At 55.0% G+C, this 19,611-nt stretch overlaps 1 protein-coding gene across 1 annotated transcript; it reads right to left on the reverse strand.

The window, feature by feature from the left end:
- Positions 1 to 380: 380 nt before the first annotated feature.
- PADI6 (peptidyl arginine deiminase 6) lies at positions 381 to 15,999 on the reverse strand. Its single transcript, XM_016219417.2, has 16 exons — positions 15,890 to 15,999; positions 15,011 to 15,194; positions 13,152 to 13,224; positions 10,563 to 10,630; positions 9,988 to 10,099; positions 9,142 to 9,267; positions 8,151 to 8,333; positions 7,789 to 7,888; positions 5,668 to 5,779; positions 4,628 to 4,735; positions 4,263 to 4,417; positions 3,553 to 3,709; positions 3,322 to 3,445; positions 3,064 to 3,134; positions 1,730 to 1,891; positions 381 to 614 (listed from the first exon to the last, which is right to left on the reverse strand). Exons 1-16 carry the CDS (start codon positions 15,979 to 15,981, stop codon positions 381 to 383), a joined length of 2,061 nt encoding a protein of 686 aa, XP_016074903.2. The 5' UTR covers positions 15,982 to 15,999.
- Between the last annotated feature and the right edge of the window lie 3,612 nt (positions 16,000 to 19,611).

Consider the following 19,611-nt stretch of genomic DNA (forward strand, 5'->3'; position numbering starts at 1 on the left):
CACTTTCCACTGGACAATGAAGTAGACACAGCAACTTGTTCACCTAGTTCCCTGCCCCAACGAGTGGGACAGCCCAATCCCAGCTGCTCAGATTTCCATCCTTAGCTGCCACCCCTTCCCCCAAATAAGGCAGCCACTGCCAAAATGCATTCAGAACAGCTAGAGCTTTAATGGGTAGCTAGTAACCACTCCTTAGCTGAAGAGTTTTCATCTTTACCCAAGGGGTTTGAGCTGTGGCAGCATTTGCCCCCCCAACTGGATTCTGAGGGGTGGGGGAACAGGGTAAAGAAGGAGTGGTGTCTCAACTCTCTAGTCCCCCCGGGCAGAGAGTGACAGTGGCCATTTATGCTGGGGTAGGGCCAGCAGTGCTAGGCTTGGGTCTAAGGCACCATCTTCCACCATTTGTAGGCAAAGGGAACCCGGCGGACGTTGGCACAGGCGCAGAAGTCTCCGATTTCAGTCATGTAGCAGTCAAAGTCGTTAATGAAGGTGCATTGGAAGCCCAGGGGCTCCAGCAACTGACAGACCTTTTCTTCTAGGCAGCAGGTACCCTTGATCTGGGGCCCAAAAGGCTTGGGGATGCCCAGGTTCTTGCCCATCACAATCACCTGCATCTGTCAGACAGGATGGGCAAGGTCTTGTGGGCTGGAGCCACGAAAGAAAGTACTATTGGGGTCAGTGCAAGGGGAAACCCAGCTGCCTCTGCGATTGGACCAGACCAGGAAAGCAAGCACACACCAGCACCTCTGCAGGCCTGTGTTCATGCACTAATCACAGATCCTGGCAAGTCCAACACACTTCTGCTTAAGCGCCCAGTGGCCCCTGTGAGATTCCCAATAGCAAAACTAAAAGCCTGCCTGGCCAAGGTCTGGTTTTGCCAACTTCCCTGGCTTCTTCCTCCCACCTCTCTGTCTGGCCTTTAGTCTCATTTGCACCATAATCTTGCCTACCTCTACTGGAATGTTCCCCTGCCCTTAGCTTTGGCATTGGCTTTGTCCATTTTTTACATCTCTAGCATCTCTTCCTTACAGCGACTCCCACCACAGCCCGCACCTACTCTGAGGGCCTCCAAGGGGCTCCTATTTCATGCCCAGAGGGACATCAGTCTTAAAATTAACAGATACCCATGTGTGATTGATGGACGCAGGGCCTGTGTCCCTGGGCCTGAGAAGAGATCTGCAAGTGTTTAAGGAACAGATGAACCCAAGTGTCTCAGAATTCATGCCAAGTGCCTGCTTGGTGGGTCCCAATTGTGAGAAAGGTCAGATGTAGGCCAGAGGTGGAGTGGGCTTGGCACAGCAGGGGTCTCATACACGCACCCCCCCCCCCCCACTCCTCCCCTAGCCTACACAGCAGTGTTACTGCGTGAGCGCTTCCGTGTTCCCGATGCTGCCCTGGTCACAGGCTATGTGGACAGGAAGGCCCCATCTCTGGGAGCTTGCCCATGGCCTCGGCCGGCAGATGGCTCGGCCCCATCGAGTCTGGTGGCAGCACAGCATCCTGGCCTGTGAGGCGGGCTGCATAGTGACTCCTAATGCTGGTGATTAGCCCGAGGCCCAGCCCATGGTCACTGCTTGGCAAGTCACCCAGCCTGGGCCCTCCTCACTGCTCCATGGTGGGGGCAGGACTCCTTCCACCGTACTTCCTCTCCCAATGGGTCAGGGGACCAGCCAATTGGCTGAACAGCCCCCACCCAGGGGCCAGCCACCCCGCCACCCCTGCCTCTCACCAGGTTGGGGAAGTAAGCTCTCGCATAGAGTTTCGAGGTCTGCTGGCTGGAGGGTATGTTGGTCAGCTGCTCCAGGCAGAAGAGCTGTGGGATATCAATGATGTCCCTCTCCAGCAGGCCCAGCTCCCGCTTCAGGATGTCTCGGTTCAGGTTAATGCACTTCTGCAGGGCAGGAAGGGTGGGTGGGTGGGCCGGGAGAGGTGTGAGATCGTGGGAATGGAAGCGAGTGGCCTGAAGCACCTCCCACCTTTCCTCGTGTGGGGGACCCTTATGTGGCATGCCAGCCTCTGATGAGAGGGCACAGTTCCCTTTTTCTGAGAGGAAATGGGAACTCAGAGGAAAGGCCTGGTACTGAGAGGCCAGGATCCCATAGCCAGTGAGCACTGGGGCAGCTACTAGTCCTATTTCTATAGCATGGGTTCCCTTTGGCGCTCAAGCCTGGCCACGGTGGGGAACCTGGGCAAGGGCAGAGGGTTAGCGGTCCAGGAAAGGGCATAAGTCCTCAGACTGTGGCACTCTGCTTCCCTCAGGAAGGGACAAGACTAGGGGTCCCCATCCAGGGCACTTCTCTGCTCAGACCAGGCGATGCCCAACACCTGAGCATTTCCGTGGTCTGACACAGGGCTCATGACCACTATACCCAGGATACTGTCAAGGGCTGCTCCAACACCATGCCTGGCTGGCACCCACCCTGCTGTGCCAGGAAACCTTCCCTGTTTTGGCAAAGGTTAGAGCACCAGTGCACTATGGCACTGAACACACCTTGGCCAGGAGCAATAAAGACCCAGTGGGCAAAGCATTTTTGTGTTGAGCATGTGACCCCGGGCAACTGCCCTTCTCCAGCCTTGGCTTCCCTTCTAGAAGTTAAGTGATCTCTTCTGGGAACTCCTGTGCTTCTCACAGTCTGTGATCCACACTTTCAGAGATCCAAGGTGCTGGGTGATTCTGAACACCAAGCTGATGGGCCTGAGCATTGAGAAGGCCCTGGTCCGTTCCTAAGCCTCTGGACTCAGCTTCTTAGAGAAGTCATGGGTGGGGGCCTCTGCTGCAGGCTGCTGAGCTACAGCACTGTTTTTTGGTAAGATGCCATGAGTAACAGTGCATGAAGCATGAACTTGGCAGTCCCATGGGTTCAAACCCACTTCCCCAACTCATCGACTTGGTCTGAGCCTGTCATACACAAGATGGGTTTAACTTCCCACGGTTATTTCGAGGATTACAGTAACGTATCTTGCAAGATGCTTGGGCTATTGTAGTTCAATTAAGAGCCTGTCTCGATCGTCAGTGCATCCCCCCACTTTCTGGAGAAGGTCCCTCACATCCTTGGCCCCTACCTCCACATAGTCGTTCTGCTTTTTCATATTTTCATCAGCCAGAAGTTGGTTGATAGTTTTGGCCTCCCTCCCTGGAGGAAGAAGAAAGGCAGGCAGGCAACATAGCACAGAGCTGGGTAAGGTGTTCTAACACAGTGCACGCTATGCTTTTCTGCTGCCCTGGGAACCTTTCTACCTGGAAAGAAGGTCATCAAATGACTGGGAAGGACACCCGGGGAATAGGGGCGGGCCTCCATTCTGTTGCTGTTTGTCCCCTACCGTTAGAGAGGAGCTGATCCTCCCTCACTTCTTCGAATAGAGGCATGTCTCCATAGCCCTCCTTCTGTTTCTCCTGGAAGAGTTTGTAGCAGGAGCTGGGGCTGGCCAGGAGCAGGCAGAAGTCCTGGAAGACAGAACTAGGGTCAGACGCTGGCTTCCCCTCCAGAAGCTGCCGAGGGTCTCCGAAGGAGGGTGGGAGACGCCCCGCCCTCCACAGTCCCCAACACAGACCTTTTCGTCTTCACTCTTGACCTGTTTGGGGATGAAGCACATGAACTCATCCACGTGGCCGACCATCAGCCAGTCCGAGAAGAGTTCCACCGGGGCCTGGACTTGCTGGGCATAGAGGAACTCCCGGAGGGCCTTACTCATGTCCCGGCCGTCCTTGCTAAAGGGAAGAGGGAAGGAACAGCCCTTGAGAGCCAGCATGGCCCGGGTTGGCTGCCGCCGACTTGCTGAATGGCTACCTTCAGGCAGCCTGGCTGCTTTAACCATTGGGCTCAAGCAACTGGTCCATAGGGGAAGGCGGTTATTAAGAACCCCTTACTTTGGCCCAACTCAGGACTGAGCCGAGAGATTCTAGAAAAAAGACTGGGCCCTGGGACACTGTACTTCCTGGCTTTAGCTGAATGGCCACCAAGAAGCCTAGCCTTGAGGGTGGCCCCCTAGAAGTCCACATCCTGTGGAAGTGGCATCCTGTTGGGTCAGTAGGCCAGCAGAGTTTAGCAAGCTTCAACTTAAACCCTGGAACCACCACTCAGAGGATGAATAGTTCGTCTGCTTTCTCTCTTTTTAGTCTCCTACGTGATTCGCAGACAAACATCCTTACGTGAGCATTTAAGGAATGGTCCAGGGCAGAGGACCTGCTGAGTCACATGGGAGTCAGAGCCAGGTGACTACAGGCCCCTTTAGTTTTAAGACATCTGACCTCTTGGCCTCACCTGGGGTAAAAGCTGCCGCCAATGAGGATCCTGCCTAGAGGATACTCCTTCCCTTTGACCTTGACAGGTGGGGACACCATCAGGTTCCCAATGGAATCCATGCTGGCCACCCTATCGTCATCGGTGCAGTGGGTCATGTAGCCAATCCCTGGGCTCTAGAAGGAGACCCAGCCAGGGTGGGGGTGTTAGGGGAGATGGGCTTTAAGACCCCGTCTTACCCCTAACCTAGACTCTCAGGTAGACTCCCACACCCTCTGCCCTCAGAGGCCACCTGGGCCCTCTCCCTTGACACCCCATCCTTCCTGGGCAGGCACCAGGCCTGAGAGGTTGGATCGAGTTCAGATCAGCCAAACCGAGCCCCACACCAGTGAGTATTTCATGGGGTAATCTTCGAGCTTGGCGACCCGAGGGGTGTCGAGGACCAAGGAAATTGTCTTGTGGGGAGCCTGGGTGTAGCAGAAGGCCATTTCATCCTGGAGGGGACAGGAAAACAAGTGGTGATATCTTCTCCCTCCATCAGCTGCTTTCCTGCCTGTGTCCGACTTGCCTGGCACAGTGCTCCCTGTGCCCGGGCCACCTCCAGAGGAGGGCAATAAGAACCCTTTCTTCCTGCCAACTCCTGCTCAACCTCAAAGCTCAGCTCAGAAATGGCTCCTTCTTGGGGGCTTTTCCTGACCCATTCTCCCATCCATCAAGTTTAAAATGTGAGTCACCTGGATTATCATTGTCTGCACCAAATCCAGGAACAAAGCTGGTTGGCTTTACTTCTAAAGTACATTCTGAGCAGACACATCCCGCATCCCCGTTGCCCTTTGGGGAAGCTGCCACCACCTCCTCCCCAAGTTACTGCCAGGGCCTCCAGACAGTTTCTCTTCTATTCTTGCCCCTAAGAACTGTTCTTTCTCAGCTGGAGAGGTCTTTTCAAACCTAAATCAGGACATTTGCACCCCTGATTCGAACTGGCCAATGGCATCCCATCTTGCTCTAGACTTTTCTATTCCCTGCTTTAGCTGAAGAGGTCCCAGTGCTTACCTGCCTCTGACCTCTTCGCTCTGATCTGGCTGCCTAGCCCCCCCCCCCCCCCAAGCAATGTGCCAGCTCTGACAGCCTGTAGCTGAGGGCACCAGCTCCCTCAGCTGCCTAGGGGTTAGTTAGGGTTAGGTGTTCTGAGGTCTCAACCACGAGCATTCCGAGTAGGAAGAAGTTAGATCTAAGCTCTGTTCCTTAGGGGCTGTGACTCGGGCAAGGCCATTTTATCTGAGCTTCCACTGAAGTCCTACAAACAAAGACGCCTTAGTTAGGCTTAGCTTTGCTGGGAAGATCGAATGGAAGCCTGAGATGGTCTTTGTACCGGCTGCAGTCAGAATCCCCCCGTCCCTCCCACCACAGACAGGCGGGGCGTTACCTGGAGCCACCTGCCCAGGCGGTTGGGGTCCTCGTAGACAGACGCCACCTGGCTGTTACTCCTCTCGCTGAGCTCCGTGACCGTGTTCACAAAACCCTGGACCTGCAGCTCTCTGCCACAGGAGATAAGCCAGCTCTGAGGTCTTCGAGGCATGCCCCCCCCCCCACCCCCATCATGACCTTGCTGCCCCAGGGAAGGGGGCACCTCCTTCTGGTCAGAAGAGATTATGTCCCCACCCAGGAGAGATGCAGAGTGGCTGTCCCTCATCCTCAGAGAGCACAAGCTGGTAGCACAGAGCACATCTTGCCCAGCATCACTCTGCTTAGCTCATGGCAGAGTCTGGTCCAGAACTATTAGTATCCGTCCCCACTCTGGTGGCCTAGGACCCTGCTCTGTCCCTATCCTGCAAGTACCTTCTACCCCCTGCCCCAGGCAGTTTGGGAGCTGCCCCAGGCTCTCCTGGCCTGTGTCTACCCAGTGGGCCTACTCCTCTCCCCGAGGGGCTGTATTTTTCCCCCGAGAAGTCAAGCTAGGTGTCCCCTTGAGATGGCCAACAAGGTTGTCATATTTATACAAGAAGCAGGGGGTGGGTCTTGAACCCTGGGATCTTAGCACTGTCATACCAGTCCCTGATGTACATTTGTTCCTTGGAGAGAAACAGTGATGTATGCGGCTGTTTAAAAAGATCACCCATTTTGTTGAATGCCAGAAAAGTCACACTATTAGGCAGTGTCAACACTGAGATTCTAACCTGGTTCTAGGTATAAACCTTGAATTGCTACTCTTTGTTACTGTTCCAAAAACGCCGTATCTCGGTCTGCGAGGCTACAGGGAGCTGATCAGGCTGGTAAGGTCTAGAGCAGTCTTGGGGATGTGTGCGGGGGTGAGGGTGGGCAGCCCCAGCGTCACGGCCACCTGTGGCTAAGCTGGATCAAGCCGTGCCTGAATACCGGGTGTTCCCCTGAGGACCCTGCTCCCCTCGCAGCCCTCCCATGAAGAGCCATTTTTCTTTTATACCCCAGGGGCCCGGAGGAGGCAGGTGGTCCCCCTCTACATGTGTTGCTGCCTCCGGGCCATCACGACCTCTTTAAGTCCCCTTCACTTGACAGATCTTATCCACCCTTCCTCAGCCTCCTAGCCCCAACAGTCGCACCACCTCCAAGATTGTGACCTGTCCGTTCCATCCCCTCCAGCTCCCATGCTCGCCCCATCTAGATGCCGGGCCAGCAGCTTGACCTCATAGGGACCTCTGACCCGCGACTGCTCCCATTCCCATCACCCTGTTTCTCCACCTTTCTTATCATCTGGCTCCGAGGCTACAATGCATCATAATTACACCCTGTCCACCGTCTACCTGGGTTTGTTCGCCTGGCAAACCTCCAGCCCTGGTTAGACCTGATTCTGCACTTCAGTCTCTTCAGTAACTTTGGTTGTGGGGAAGCCTGTCTCCATGGGCTTCTCTCCAAGTTGTCAACCTAAAAAGGTCTTAAGCACTGGTTGACTTTAAACCATCGTATTTGGGGTCTGTTACAGCCCCAAGGTCATGCCCTGACACACAGGGTCCGAGGCCCCGCTGGCCCTAGCCCTGTCCTTGTCTCCTCCCCTCCTTCCTCCTGTCACCTGCTTTCTCCTAGCTCTACAGGCCTCTTTGCTGCCCCCAGAACACCCTTGTCCTTGCCATTCCTTTTACGTTGCTTTATGGCACCTGATACTACCTGAAGTCATGCTGTTTACTTGTCCGTCTCTCCTTATGAGACCAGGGGGGGGCCTGGCCGGTGTGGCTCAGCGGTTGAGCATCTACCTATGACCCAGGAGATCCCAGTTCGATTCCCGGTCAGGGCACATGCCCAGGTTGCAGGCTCGATCCCCAGTAGGGGGCGTGCAGGAGGCAGCCAGTCAGTGACCCCCATCATTGATGTTTCTATCTCTGACCAGGGGAGGGACCTCACTGCTGTAAGTGCTCAGACTGGTATTGAAGACCATATTGGGGACCAGGCAGCTGGGGGGGAGGGATTTCACTTTCCTGGTGAGAAGTCTAGCCCTCTTAACTCCCCGCAGACAGACAGAAGTGGGTACTAGGGACAGAAGCGGCCTGGCACAGACAGCCCAAGGGGTTCGTACCTGCACAGGTAGACCTCTAGAGGCATCTGGGTGCTTGGGGTAAAGATGCAAGGAGCCACCCGGAACACTACCGTGTCCTTGTATACCAGGGTCTCTGGAACTAACTGCGATAGAAGGCACGGTCCTGTTGGTGACCCGGTTCCACACCCAGCTTCTTCCCCGACCCGACCCCGGGCCTCCAGATGCTCAGTCCAGCCCACCTCCAGGCGCTCACCTGTCCTCTGCTGCTCCTTCCTCCAAAGGTGGCAGGAGACCCCAGCTCCACCCGCCAAGCCTTGTCCTCCCCTCTCCTCCTCCCAGCTGGGAGAGATGTCCCTTCCCACACAGTCCCTGCTCCGAGGGCGGCGTGTCTCCTCCGGGACTTACCGGGTCCCGAGACTCTTCCACCAGAGACACCGAGTAGGAGATCAGGCCAGAGAAGCTGGCGGACGGGAACTCCGTGGCTTCCACGTAGAAGGTTTCCTTTAAGTGGCTGTCCAGGGGGGCCAGGGTGTAGGTGTACAGGCCAGACCCCAGCACCAGCTCGCAGGTGCTGGAGTCGGCTTCTAGGAAGGAAGGAAGAGCATGGACAGACCAGCTGTCACCACACCCGACGGCCCAGGGTACTGGCTCCTTTCTCACATCTTTCTGCTGCTGGCCATGTGTAGATTGGGGGTAAGGGGGAGGCTTCTCTGCTGGCCTTGAGGGGGTCAGACTGGACGAGGCGAGTCTTCCACCAGGTTCCACATCTGCCTTCTTCCCCCTCCCTGCCCCTGGGCCTCCCTTGACTTCCTCGTTCAAGGGCATTTTGCTGGAGGTGGACATGTCCCCTCTCTAACCCAACAGTCCTTAAACCTTTATAAATAGGGGCAGGCCACCTGCCTGCCAGGTTGATAGGGGCTGAAGGTGGCAGTGTGTGGCGTGGAGCCCAAGGTGGACATGCCAGCCTCGCTGCACCTGCCTTCTTGGCCCTGTATTCCAGAAACAATCTAGTGGGGTTCTGGTTCAGAAATGAAGGTGGATCTGGCAAGAGAAATGGGCAGGAGCCATCATCTAATCTGCATAAGGCAGTAGCTACTGTTTTAGCTACTGTGCATGTCTCTTCCTCCAGATATAAAGATCCCATAGGATAGGGACCATCATCACCTCCACTGGGGAAAGTGGCCTGGAGGTACAATGACCCACCCATGTGTGTAGACTGTGTTTGTTGATGGTGGCAGCCAGATGATCCTAGGGGTACAAGTTCGGCCACAACAGAGACCCTGACCTGCATCTCTAGATCCCCAGTGGGTTTGAGGGGACCGTACCGGGTCGGGGTATGGCCACCACTCACCTGGAGGTGAGAGTAGAGCTGGAGCCGCTGCAAGAACTCACCTTGGGCCAGGTAGACTCTTGCCTTCCCTGCCTCTTCCTTGGAGGTGTGGAGAACCAGCCGGTGGTTCTTGAAAATGCCGCTGGGCCCCTGAACGTTCAGTACCATCTGGGACAGATTCTTTATTTCTGGGCAAGAGACAAGGTGAGGTTCAGGGCTTCTGGAAGCCAGCGCTCCAGGGGGTGGGGGGCTTGTGCATTGGAGTGCCAAGGACCCTCTGCCTCCCGCTCTGGCCCAGGCCTGCATCACGTTTTACGCCTCTGGCCCACTTTGAGTGAGGATGGCTTTGACCCCATATGGCAGTACACAAACACCTAGAACAGGGCCTGGCACAGTCAGTTCAGCAAGGGTTGCCCCCAGCCTTGGTGTGAACCAGGACATCCGTTCTACTGCCGAGACCTAGAACCTAGGTCCCAACCACGTCAGGACCAGATCCGAGGTAGCTTTTGCCTTAGAGTTCCTGCCCCAGGCGGCAAGAGGGTTTTTAGGAAGAGTCTCATACACCCCTCTGTGTCTTCATTTAGTCTTCTCCCTGACCCTGAAAGGCCAACTGTGTCAGACCCATTTTACAGGTGGCAAAACAAGGGCCAGGGAAGTTAACATGCTCAAGTTCATAGCCAGGAAGTTAACAGTTTACTGACTGACATCAGATCCCATGCCCTTCCCATGGGGCCACAGGGCCTCTTACAAGCTTCAAGCCATTGATAAGAGACTTGATTGACCCCGACTGGAGACATAGGCCTAGAATCTGTGTTTGCTGAGGGGTGGGCAGTGAAGTCCCAGGGTAAGGCAGAACTCAAGGAGGAAAGGTGGCAGTAGTCCCAGGTCAGTGGCCAGTTCTTTCTTACCCTCCGAAAAGAACACCTTCTTAGTCTTGTCTATGAGCTGGACAATGTCAGCGGGGCTGCAGTTCACAAGCAGGATGGCGCCCCAACCATTGGGACCCCAGACCCAGTTTTTCTGCAAAGACAGGAATGTTGGTTCAGGAAGATGTCAGGTAAAATCCTCTGCTTCCCAGATGCTTTCCCCCAACCAGGGGCAGAGCCAGGCCTTTCTTCAGGGTGACAGGAACGTCTAGGTCAGAATCTACCAACTCAAGTGCCTTGAAGGTAACATCAGGTAAGTGGACCAATATCTAGTGATAGGCTACCAGTTTTCTACCTAGTGTCAGGGGAAGCAGGGACTGAGGCCAAGTGGAGGAGACATGCCCATCTGACGGGGGCAGCTAACCCTGTGCTCTGGTTGACTATATTACCAGGCTTGGATATGAACCTAGCATAGTTTTTTGAAAAAGCTAGAGGATCGACTTCAGCTCTGATTTGTGTTGCAGCAGGTGACTTAACAGACACCGTGAAAGTCAAATAGGTCGTTGGCCAGATCTGACTCAGGGGCTCCCATCTGCACCCTTCCCCAGCAGCCTCACCTTAGCCCGATGGTCAATTGCAGTCTCAACCTGCCCTCTGCGATAGATATCCACATCCAGGGAGACCACTGCAAAGGAGGGAAAGGTCTTAGGCCCCTGGACCTGCTGGACCGAGCCTCGAAGCTGCAGCTAATCCCCCAGGGCTGTCCAAGGCTGGTAGCAGGGCCATCCAGCCTTTCAGGCATGCTGTAGGCTTAGAAAACATTCCTCAGAGGCAGAGCCCTTCTCGTGAGCAAGCCCACAGAGGCCCAAGTAGTGACGTGTCTCCCCCAACCTCTTGGGCGCTCACGAAACAAATCCACTGTGGTCACGATGTCCTTTTGTGCCTGGTGGCCTCTCCCCAGATGGTTCCTACCTGGAAGGGCTCGCCTCCCTAGCCTTCTAGAAAGCTCCTGGCACTCTAACACATAGGAAGGGCTCAGTACCTGGCCATTGCAAGCCCCTTTAGAACTTAAGGACCCAGGCTCTGCCCAAGTATCGCCATAGAGGTTCTCCCTGCTGTCTTATGTTTCATTTTCTACCCCTCCCCACCAAGTGACCACTGTATGGCTTTTTTTATTTGTAGCTTTTGTCACCCGACATGCTATTTCTCAACTGGAATGCCAGGGCCATGCGAACTGACCTTGGTTGCTGCTCTATACTTGGCGCCGGCCATGCATGCCCAGGACCCAGTGCTGGCTACGCACCAGATGCTGTTCTGGGTGCTAGGGGTACAGCCGCGTGCAAGACAGGCCCTGTCTCCTTCAAGTGCAAAGGTGTGTGTGAGCACACATGCAGCAGGGGAGGAAGAAATAAAATACACGTGTCCAATGGTAAAAGTGCTGTGGAAACAAGGGGATGGAGCGGGTCGTCCCCGTCTTAAGCCAGAGAAGTCTTCCAAGTTGAAATGTGAACAGAGACCCGAAGGAGGCCCAAAGTGATCCATGTCAGTATCTGAAGTAAAAGCAAACCGAACAGGTAGTGCAAGGTGGAAAGTTCAAGGGTCAAGGACACTACTGTGCCCAGAGCAGAATGGACACAGGGAAGAATGGGGCACAGGTTAGAATGGGGCACAGGTTAGAGGTCGCGTGGGCTGCCTCAGGCAGGCTCTGTGGGTAACACTGGCTTTCATGCGAGGAAATGGAGGCAGCGGGAGGCTTTGATCCAAGGAGACCTGATCCGATATCCTTTCACAGGCGGGCTGCTCTGGGGCTGAGCTAAGACTGGACCTGTGGAAGGGCAAGGGCGGAGCAGGGGGCCCCACTGGGGACCTGTGCAAGAGAAGACGGTCACTCGGACCAGGCTAAGAGCAATGCAAGTGGCGAGGAGCTGCATTCCAGCTGAACTTAAGGCAGAGCCAACAATATCCACCGATCTACACGGGCCAAACGGAGAGTCGGCTAGAAGGACCGACTACTATCTACGGCGATGAGGAAGGTAATTAAAAATCGGTGTTTGGGATGGAGAGACGCAGCCCAATTTGGGATATATTAAACACCTTGCTGACCAGTCACGAGTATACACGCGTTTCCATGTCCGAACGTTGCTGACTGGTCAAGAGATAACTCGTGTCTGCACTTACATTAACTTAAGTAATTTTAAATACTTTGCCGACCAATGTAGCCGACCGCATGGGCAAGTTCTGGCCCGAAATAGCCGGACAACAAGGTGTCAGTTTTGAGATGTTGGTTAGACGTTGTGTTGGGTCAGCAGACAGCCAAGCCAAGTTTATGGGAGAGGCCTGGCTAGAGTTTTGGGAGTCACCTGTCTATAGAGCCACGTGCCGGGCACTGCCTGAGCCCCAGGGACACTTCAGGCTCCAGGAAGGATCCAGCAAAGGATCTGAGAAGAAACAGCCAGCTCGGTAAGGGGGAAACTGAGGGCAGGGTCCCTGGAGTGTTAAGTGAAACACATCAAGGAAAGGTCACCAGTTGTGTTCAACACTGACAAAGGCCAAGGCAGAGGAAGACAGAGTTGACCACTGGACTCAGTGAGGAAGTTCTTAGGGTCCTCAGTAAGGGGGGGGGGGTGTCCGATTTGAGCAGGCTCCAGAGGAAGGGAGGAGAAGTTGAGGATGCAGAGGTGGCTGCACATTAGCAGAGTGGTGGGGAGCGAGCTTGAAGAGAACACAGCATCGGATTTAAGAGAATCAACGCTACAGCTTATTCCTGAAGAGAACAGGCGTTGTAGCCACGATAGCTTGTTCTGGACTGATCCAGAAGAGGGGGCGAGGGGTAGTGGGATCCTACATCAGTAAGAATTACAGAAGGAATGTTCTTAAATGCAAGTGAGAGGGGAAAGGATCTAGTGTGATAAGCCTTGAACCAGACACGTCACCCACTGTACCGAGGCGGCAAAGGTTGGCACCCGACAGGTAGGCGAGGAGATGACGGGAGCACATGGATGCTCCTATTGCCTCTGTTCGCAGAGAATTAGGTCGGCAGTGCTGAGGGTGCGAGAGAAGCGGCTGAGCTGAGGAGGGAGTATGCGTGGGCATGCGGGGAATCCACCCAGGACCCGCGGAAGGCATCTCATTACAGAGAGAGCCCCTTTCCCCGCCCCCGGCTTCTGTCAAGCCCACCCTTCTCCAGGGGTGGGAACAGCACTCACCAATGGCAGTGAGGTAGAGCTCAGCTGTGGCCACGGGCACCTCCACATCTGGCTGATAGTACGAGACCAAGACCTGCGGAGACAGAAACCAGAACCCACGGGAGCGCTGCAAGGCAGGAGTAGGGCCTGGGCCGTGTACTCGAGTCCAGCCCCTGACCTTGGTCTTGCATTACAGCTTCTGACGGCTCGCTCTGAGCCGGTACAGGGCTACTGTGCTGTAACTCGGACTAGGTGAAGAGCCCGTTTAACATGCCATGACCACTCCAAGGACTTCCACGCTCAGGCCTCGTAACCCCTCCAGGCAGGCTTTACCCTCAAGGGCAGAGGGATCAAGGGACTCGCCCTGTCATTCATCCAGCAAGGGGTAGCACAGGACCGGAGATCCAGGCTGCCTGGCTTGGAGGTCAAGCTTTTAACTACGCCGCACATCCTTCTAACTACACCTCCCTTCCTGGGGTTCACCTGTCACCCCATGAGGTGGGCAGTGGGGATGTGGGGCTTCCTGGAGGTGAAGCCACTCACGCAAAAGGAAGTGCGACACCTGCGGAGGGAATTGATTTGGAATTCGCTCTTTTCTGTGTCCCAAGCCAGCTTCTGCTCCCAGACAAAGGCTTGCCCTTCAGCCATTGACCTTGACCACAAGGCTTTCATCACAAACCAGAGAACCAAACATTAGCTAGGGCCATACTTAGATGTGTGTGACCACCACCTGTTCCTAAATGGTAGCTCTGGTCCTCCAAGGTCAGGCACCTCCCTCCATAGGCCACTCTTGACAGTGCTGGAGGCTGAGCCCTGGACAGAGAATGCTTCTCAGGTCACCTGGGATCAGCTGGGACACATCATGGGCTCAATGTCTAAGTGTGTACTACCTGCCTCTAGGGGATTCCCTGCCCAGGCCACACAGAATGGGTATGTACCACCTACCTGCCATCCCAGCTGAACCCTCTGCCACCTCCCGGCAGACCGCTCCTGCAGGTTCTGCTCATGGACGCCCCTAATCCTGAACCTGCTTCATCTGATTCTCACCCTCTGCACCACAGTGGAGTCACCTGGGGAGCTGTGAACTACAGATGCTGGGGCCCCGCCTCAAGGTTGATGTAATTGGTGGGGACTGTGACTCAGGTGTTGAGTGTTAGAGCCCCTGGTGCTTCTAATTACTCTGCACGAGTGACCTGCTCCCACCACAGAACCACCACCCATGCCTAACCCACCATGAGCCTGACGGCCTGTCCTACCAGGTGGACGTCAAACCCGCCTGCCACAGGTGTCCCATTAGGGAGCCAGCTTGCGCAGGAGAAAGGGCACAGACTTGGGCTCAAGTCCTGGATCTGCCCCCACTCTAGTTATGCGATTTAAGCTTAGATAGGTCACTCTGCGCCTCAGTTTCCTCTTATGTAAAGTGGGGGAAAGCCAACCTCTGTGCACAAGATACCTAGTAGATAGCATGCATTTAATACGCATTAGCTCTTAAGTTTCATTCTCCGCCTCCAGAAGACCAGCCTTAGCCAAAAAGCTCATTGGAGTTCTGCTGCCGAAACCTTTTAAGGCAGATTTTAAAAGCAGCCCGTTTGGAGGCGAGCCCAGCGTCGTGGTCAGAAGCACACACAGAAACAGACATGTTTGAGCTTGAATGCCAGTTACTGGCATGGGCAGGGCACTTCCTCTCAGTGCCTTGGTTTCTTTATCTGTAAAGTGGAGCCATGGAGTGCCCACCTCACAGGTTTGTCGCAAGCATTAAAGATCAGACACGCAAAACGCCTGGCTCCAAGTTTTTCACAGACTCAGGAAACACCAGCTGTGAAGAGGGAGCCCCGGGGTCGTGTTAGCTGCCCCTCCACCCGCGTCGCTCCCCAGCCTACCTTGTCGTGGTCGATGGCAGGGCTGGGGCACGTCATCTTCATCAGCACGTCCATGGGATCAGACAGAGGCAACTGGGTGGTGGCAGCCTCCTCCTTGGTTGCTACCGAGCCGTTGTTGCGGACACTCACCGAGACCCCCGGGGAGCCGCTGACGGTGAAGGACGTGCACTGCCGCGGGGCACACCTGGGTGCCCGAAGATAGACTTTAGGGCACAAGTCTCACCTTCGCGGCCCAGACTGCAGCTGGCACAGAGGGGGACGACCACCCAATCTCTCTCCTTAGGGTTCTGAGGCACCCCAGTTTACCCTCAGGGCAGCTTTAGGGGGGGGGTCCTAAAATAACTTCAGCCTTACTCTAAGGACCCTTGTGTCCTCTCTCCGACAAGCTCCAGCCCAGAGCCACCCTCCCATCAGTGCTCTAGAAATTACCAAAGTTGCACCCTGTTTATAAAACTCCTAACTCCCAAGGTGGAAAGAACCACAGGGATCCCTGTAGCAGAAAAGACATGGCCTGGGACTCGGGAGGTCTGTGCTATGACCCCGAGGATGGCCTGGCCTCTTGTTTGAGTGTGTCACCCCACTGAGGCTCCAATGTACAGGAGTCCCCCTTGAGAGGCAACCTCACCCCCATTTCAGAGGTAAGGGGACTGAGAGAGGGCAGGGCACTACTCATGTAAGGTCCCACAGCCCGCAAGGGGCAGAGACAGGATTTGAGTCAGAATCCTGCAGCGTCAGGACTGGGAGGCCCTTGAGCTAAGGCAGGAGGACAGGGAAGATGCAGAGGAAGCAGAAAATCCCTCAACCCCACACAGCTCAGGGGCAGCCCCGGGGGGAGCCAGGCGCCAGCCTTCCCGCCTACACCTACCCCCAGCCCCTCACCTGCTGAGATCCAGGCAGGTCTCCATGCCCACCACACAAATAGCGTGGGCAGGGCTGCCCAGGGACAGGTGGACGATGCTCTGGCAGGACATGGCAGGGCCCTCTAGGCTAACCACCCTCACCCGACACAACCACCTCAGCTGACCCCGGGCTCCCGCGGCCTGCCCTCCCCTCTTATGGGCTCCAGGCCGCGCCCTTGTTAAGGAGGCGCCAGCGCCTGCCCAGGTGTGACTGCCTTTCTCCACTGAGGCTGCAGAGGAACAGGTGGGGTCAGAGCCCCTTCATCGCAATTTATTGGGCAGCTTGTGCCTGCGGCCACGAGGCCCGTGCGAGGCTGGCTGCTTAAGGTCTCTGGCCTTCAGCTGGGAGCACGAGGGACTCTGGGACTCGTCAACCTGGTCACAGCGCTGGAGAACTGACTCAGCGGGAAGCTGTCAGAAGCAAGTATCTGCAGGGGTGCATGGGGTGGTGGTCAGGGTGGCAGCGAGTGGTAGCAGCGCCAGGCTCTGGGGCCTTAGTTCTTTTTTAACTTTTTTTTTTTTTAATATATCTTTATTGATTTCAGAGAGAGGAAGGGAGAGGGAGAGAGAGAAAGAGAGAAACATCAATGATGAGAGAGTCACTGATCTGCTGCAGCCCACAACCCGGGCATGTGCCCTGACCGGGAATCAAACCCTGATCGCCTGGATCCTAGGTCGACGCTCAACCGCTGAGCCACGCCCGGCTGGGCTGGGGCCTCAGTTCTAGGGGTGTGTTTCCTGGAAATTGAGGACGTGATCTCTGCAAAGTGCTGGACCAGTGGTTCTCAATGCTCTAGTGGTTGCAAAAATGCCCAGGGAGGCTTGTTAAAATTGCAGAACCTGGGCCTGGCAAGTCTGGGGTGTGGCCCAGGAAGCCAGGTCCCATCTCCAGGTGATTAGGGGGAGCTCCTTGACCGAACTATGTCACCAGCTCCCTGCAGGGCTCGGCAGGTGTTGGTAGGATGAACAGAGGTGCCCATGCTGAGCCGAGTTCACCAGCTGCTCATCTCCCCCGAGCTCACTGAGCGAAGATGAGACCGCCTGCTCTAGCCCAAGGGACTCACCACCCACCTTCAAAATGGTGTCCATCTCACGTTTTAAATGAGGTTTATAGTTATTCTTGAATAGGTACCATGTTCGCATGGTTCCAAGTTCAAAAGGGGCTTGCAACAAAGCCTCCCGCCTCTGTCTCTCACCCACTCTGTTCCCTTACTTGGGGGCAGCCAGTGGCATCAGTTTCTTCCATGTCTTTGCAAGTAGATGTTACGTGTGACCACGCAAACGTGTGTGTGTCCTCCCCTCCTCATTTTCACATAAATGGTACTATATGCTACACACCATTGCTTACCTTGCTTTGCTCACTTTAGGCAGAAGGTCTTCGTATCAGTACGTAAAAAGCACCCTTATCATTTTTAATGGCTGTATAGTATTCCACAGAGGGCTATGCCATCACAGACACACATAAGCATTTGTTTTCAGTTTTTTGCCCTGACACACGACACTGCGATGAGTAACCCGCCTGTAACAGCATGGTGGATATAAGCTGGATACTGCGTGAAGACTGCTCGGTCAGCCAGGCTTCTTAAATTCGGGATTAAAAGTAAAAATATGCCTCCTTGGAGATTTTAAGCACACAGCATAACTGTCAGGGTGACTTTGCTTTGGGGCGTCTTGGAGGCAGGGGGTTGGCAAAGAGACCCTAAAAGTCCCTCTGGTTGGGTTGAAAATGGCAAAATTTTATCTCGCCACAAAGGGCCCGTCCACACCTGCCCACCCGTCTGCTCACACAGCTGGCCAGAGATGGCTACAGGGAAGCGATGGTTAGGCTGGGGAGGGGTTGCTGAGGGAGGAGCTTGGGGTTCTGGAGCAGAACAGCCTGGGAGCTCTGTCCCTCCCAACCCTCGGACAGCCCTGCTTTGTGCCAGGGCTCTGTCTGAGCATAGTAGGGTGGGCCACCCTTGGTTTCTCTGGACATAAAAGGGACTTGGAGAGATCTAGAAGGGGTCCTGCCCCCCATCCAGGGGATTACCCATTCACCACTTAATCCCCAGCTCACACAAAAGTCCAGGACATAGTAGATGCTCAGTAAACTCTTATGCAGCAAAATGACTAAATGATCCCCACCCTACCTTCATCTCTCCCACAGATAACCCAATAGGTGTCCATGAGGCTCTCCAACCAAAACGAGGGATTTGCAACCACAAAGCAGTTTTACAGAGGCCACCCACAGCTCTTCGGTGCTATTCAATGCAGGAAGTCTCCAGTCCCCCTCCAGTAGTCAAGTCCCGTGGCACTTCAAGTCACTGTGGTGGATGCTATGGTGCACCACCTGACACCCCCCCCCCCATCAGGGTGGAGGCACTTACCCACCCCTCCAACCCCAGATGCTGTGAGTTGGCTTCTGGTGGCTCACAGCAAGTCCTCCTGGAATTGTCTACTGCCACCTCCCAAGGCTACACCGCCTCCTTGGGGACAGCTACATGCAATGTGAGGGACAAAGGCCAGACTACTTATCTTAATTCAGGACAACTCCGAGGGCCCGTTCAGCCCCAGAGCTTCCCAAGGGATTACCTGAACTTCTGTGGCCACCGCTCCCCACACCCTCTCCTAGGTGTAGATCCAAAGCTCCCCACCTCCAAACCTGCGCGCCAATTTCTCTCTCAGAATCAGGCATTAAACAGTCACCAAACAATCTCCAGAAGTCCGAAAGTCCAGACCCACACAAAAGAAAGCTCCAAACTCGGTTTTATAAAGTTAAGTCTTTCCCACTAGGGTTTAGTGAAGGCTCAAAGCTTAGGGTTGTGGAAAGGGGACACTCAGCTTCCTTCTTTCCTTTCTGCCTGCCCAGCTGGCAAATGCTGGTTCCCACCTGTAGTAGGTTGAATAACAGCCCCAAAGCTATCAGGTCTAATCCCTGGAATCTGTGTTAGCTCATCTAGAACAAGACTTTGCAGAAGGGACTAAATTTGCAGGTGTAACCGAGTCTTTGAGATGGCGACATTATCCTGAATGATCTGGGTGGGCCCTAAATGCAATCACAAGTCTCCTTATAAGAAACAGGGAGATCTGACACACTCAGAGGAGTAGGTGACATGACCACACAGGAAGAGACTGGGGTGACACAGCCACCAGCCAAGGCCAGCAGAAGATGGAAGAGCCAGGGAACAGACTCCCTAGAGCCCCCAGAGGGGGTGTGGCCCTGCTGACACCTTGATTTCAGCCCAGTGAAACTGATTTGAGACTTCTAGCCTCCAGAACTGAGGGAATGAATTTGTGTTGTTTTTAGCCACCCAGTTTGTGGTCATTTGCTACAGCAGCTACAGGAAACTAACCCGTTACCCCTGAGGAAGAGAGGAGAGTTGGGCATTAGGGAGGGGAGGGAGCAGGAAAGTCCTTGCTGAGGGCACTGTCACAAGGAGGCCCCATGCTCTATGGGCCTGGTAGAACTTACCCCTGGTGCTTTCTCCACCTGGGCTTCCCTGGCTGCTTGACAGACGTCCCCTCCGGCCATGCATGACTGGGGTGCTCACCTGCATTTACCCTGCTGCAAGGGCTACTTTAGCCACCAGTTTCTCTCTCTATCCTTTACAAGCTGTGCCCAGCCTTGTGGGACAGGGGGAGCAGCTGAACCTCCTCAGCGAGTCACGTTTCACCAGGTTTACGGGTCCCTTCCTCCCTAATGTGAGGGCAGAGGCCGTGCAT

Source organism: Miniopterus natalensis, chromosome 9 (genome assembly GCF_054644295.1).
Source record: "Miniopterus natalensis isolate mMinNat1 chromosome 9, mMinNat1.hap1, whole genome shotgun sequence".
NCBI lineage: Eukaryota > Metazoa > Chordata > Mammalia > Chiroptera > Miniopteridae > Miniopterus > Miniopterus natalensis.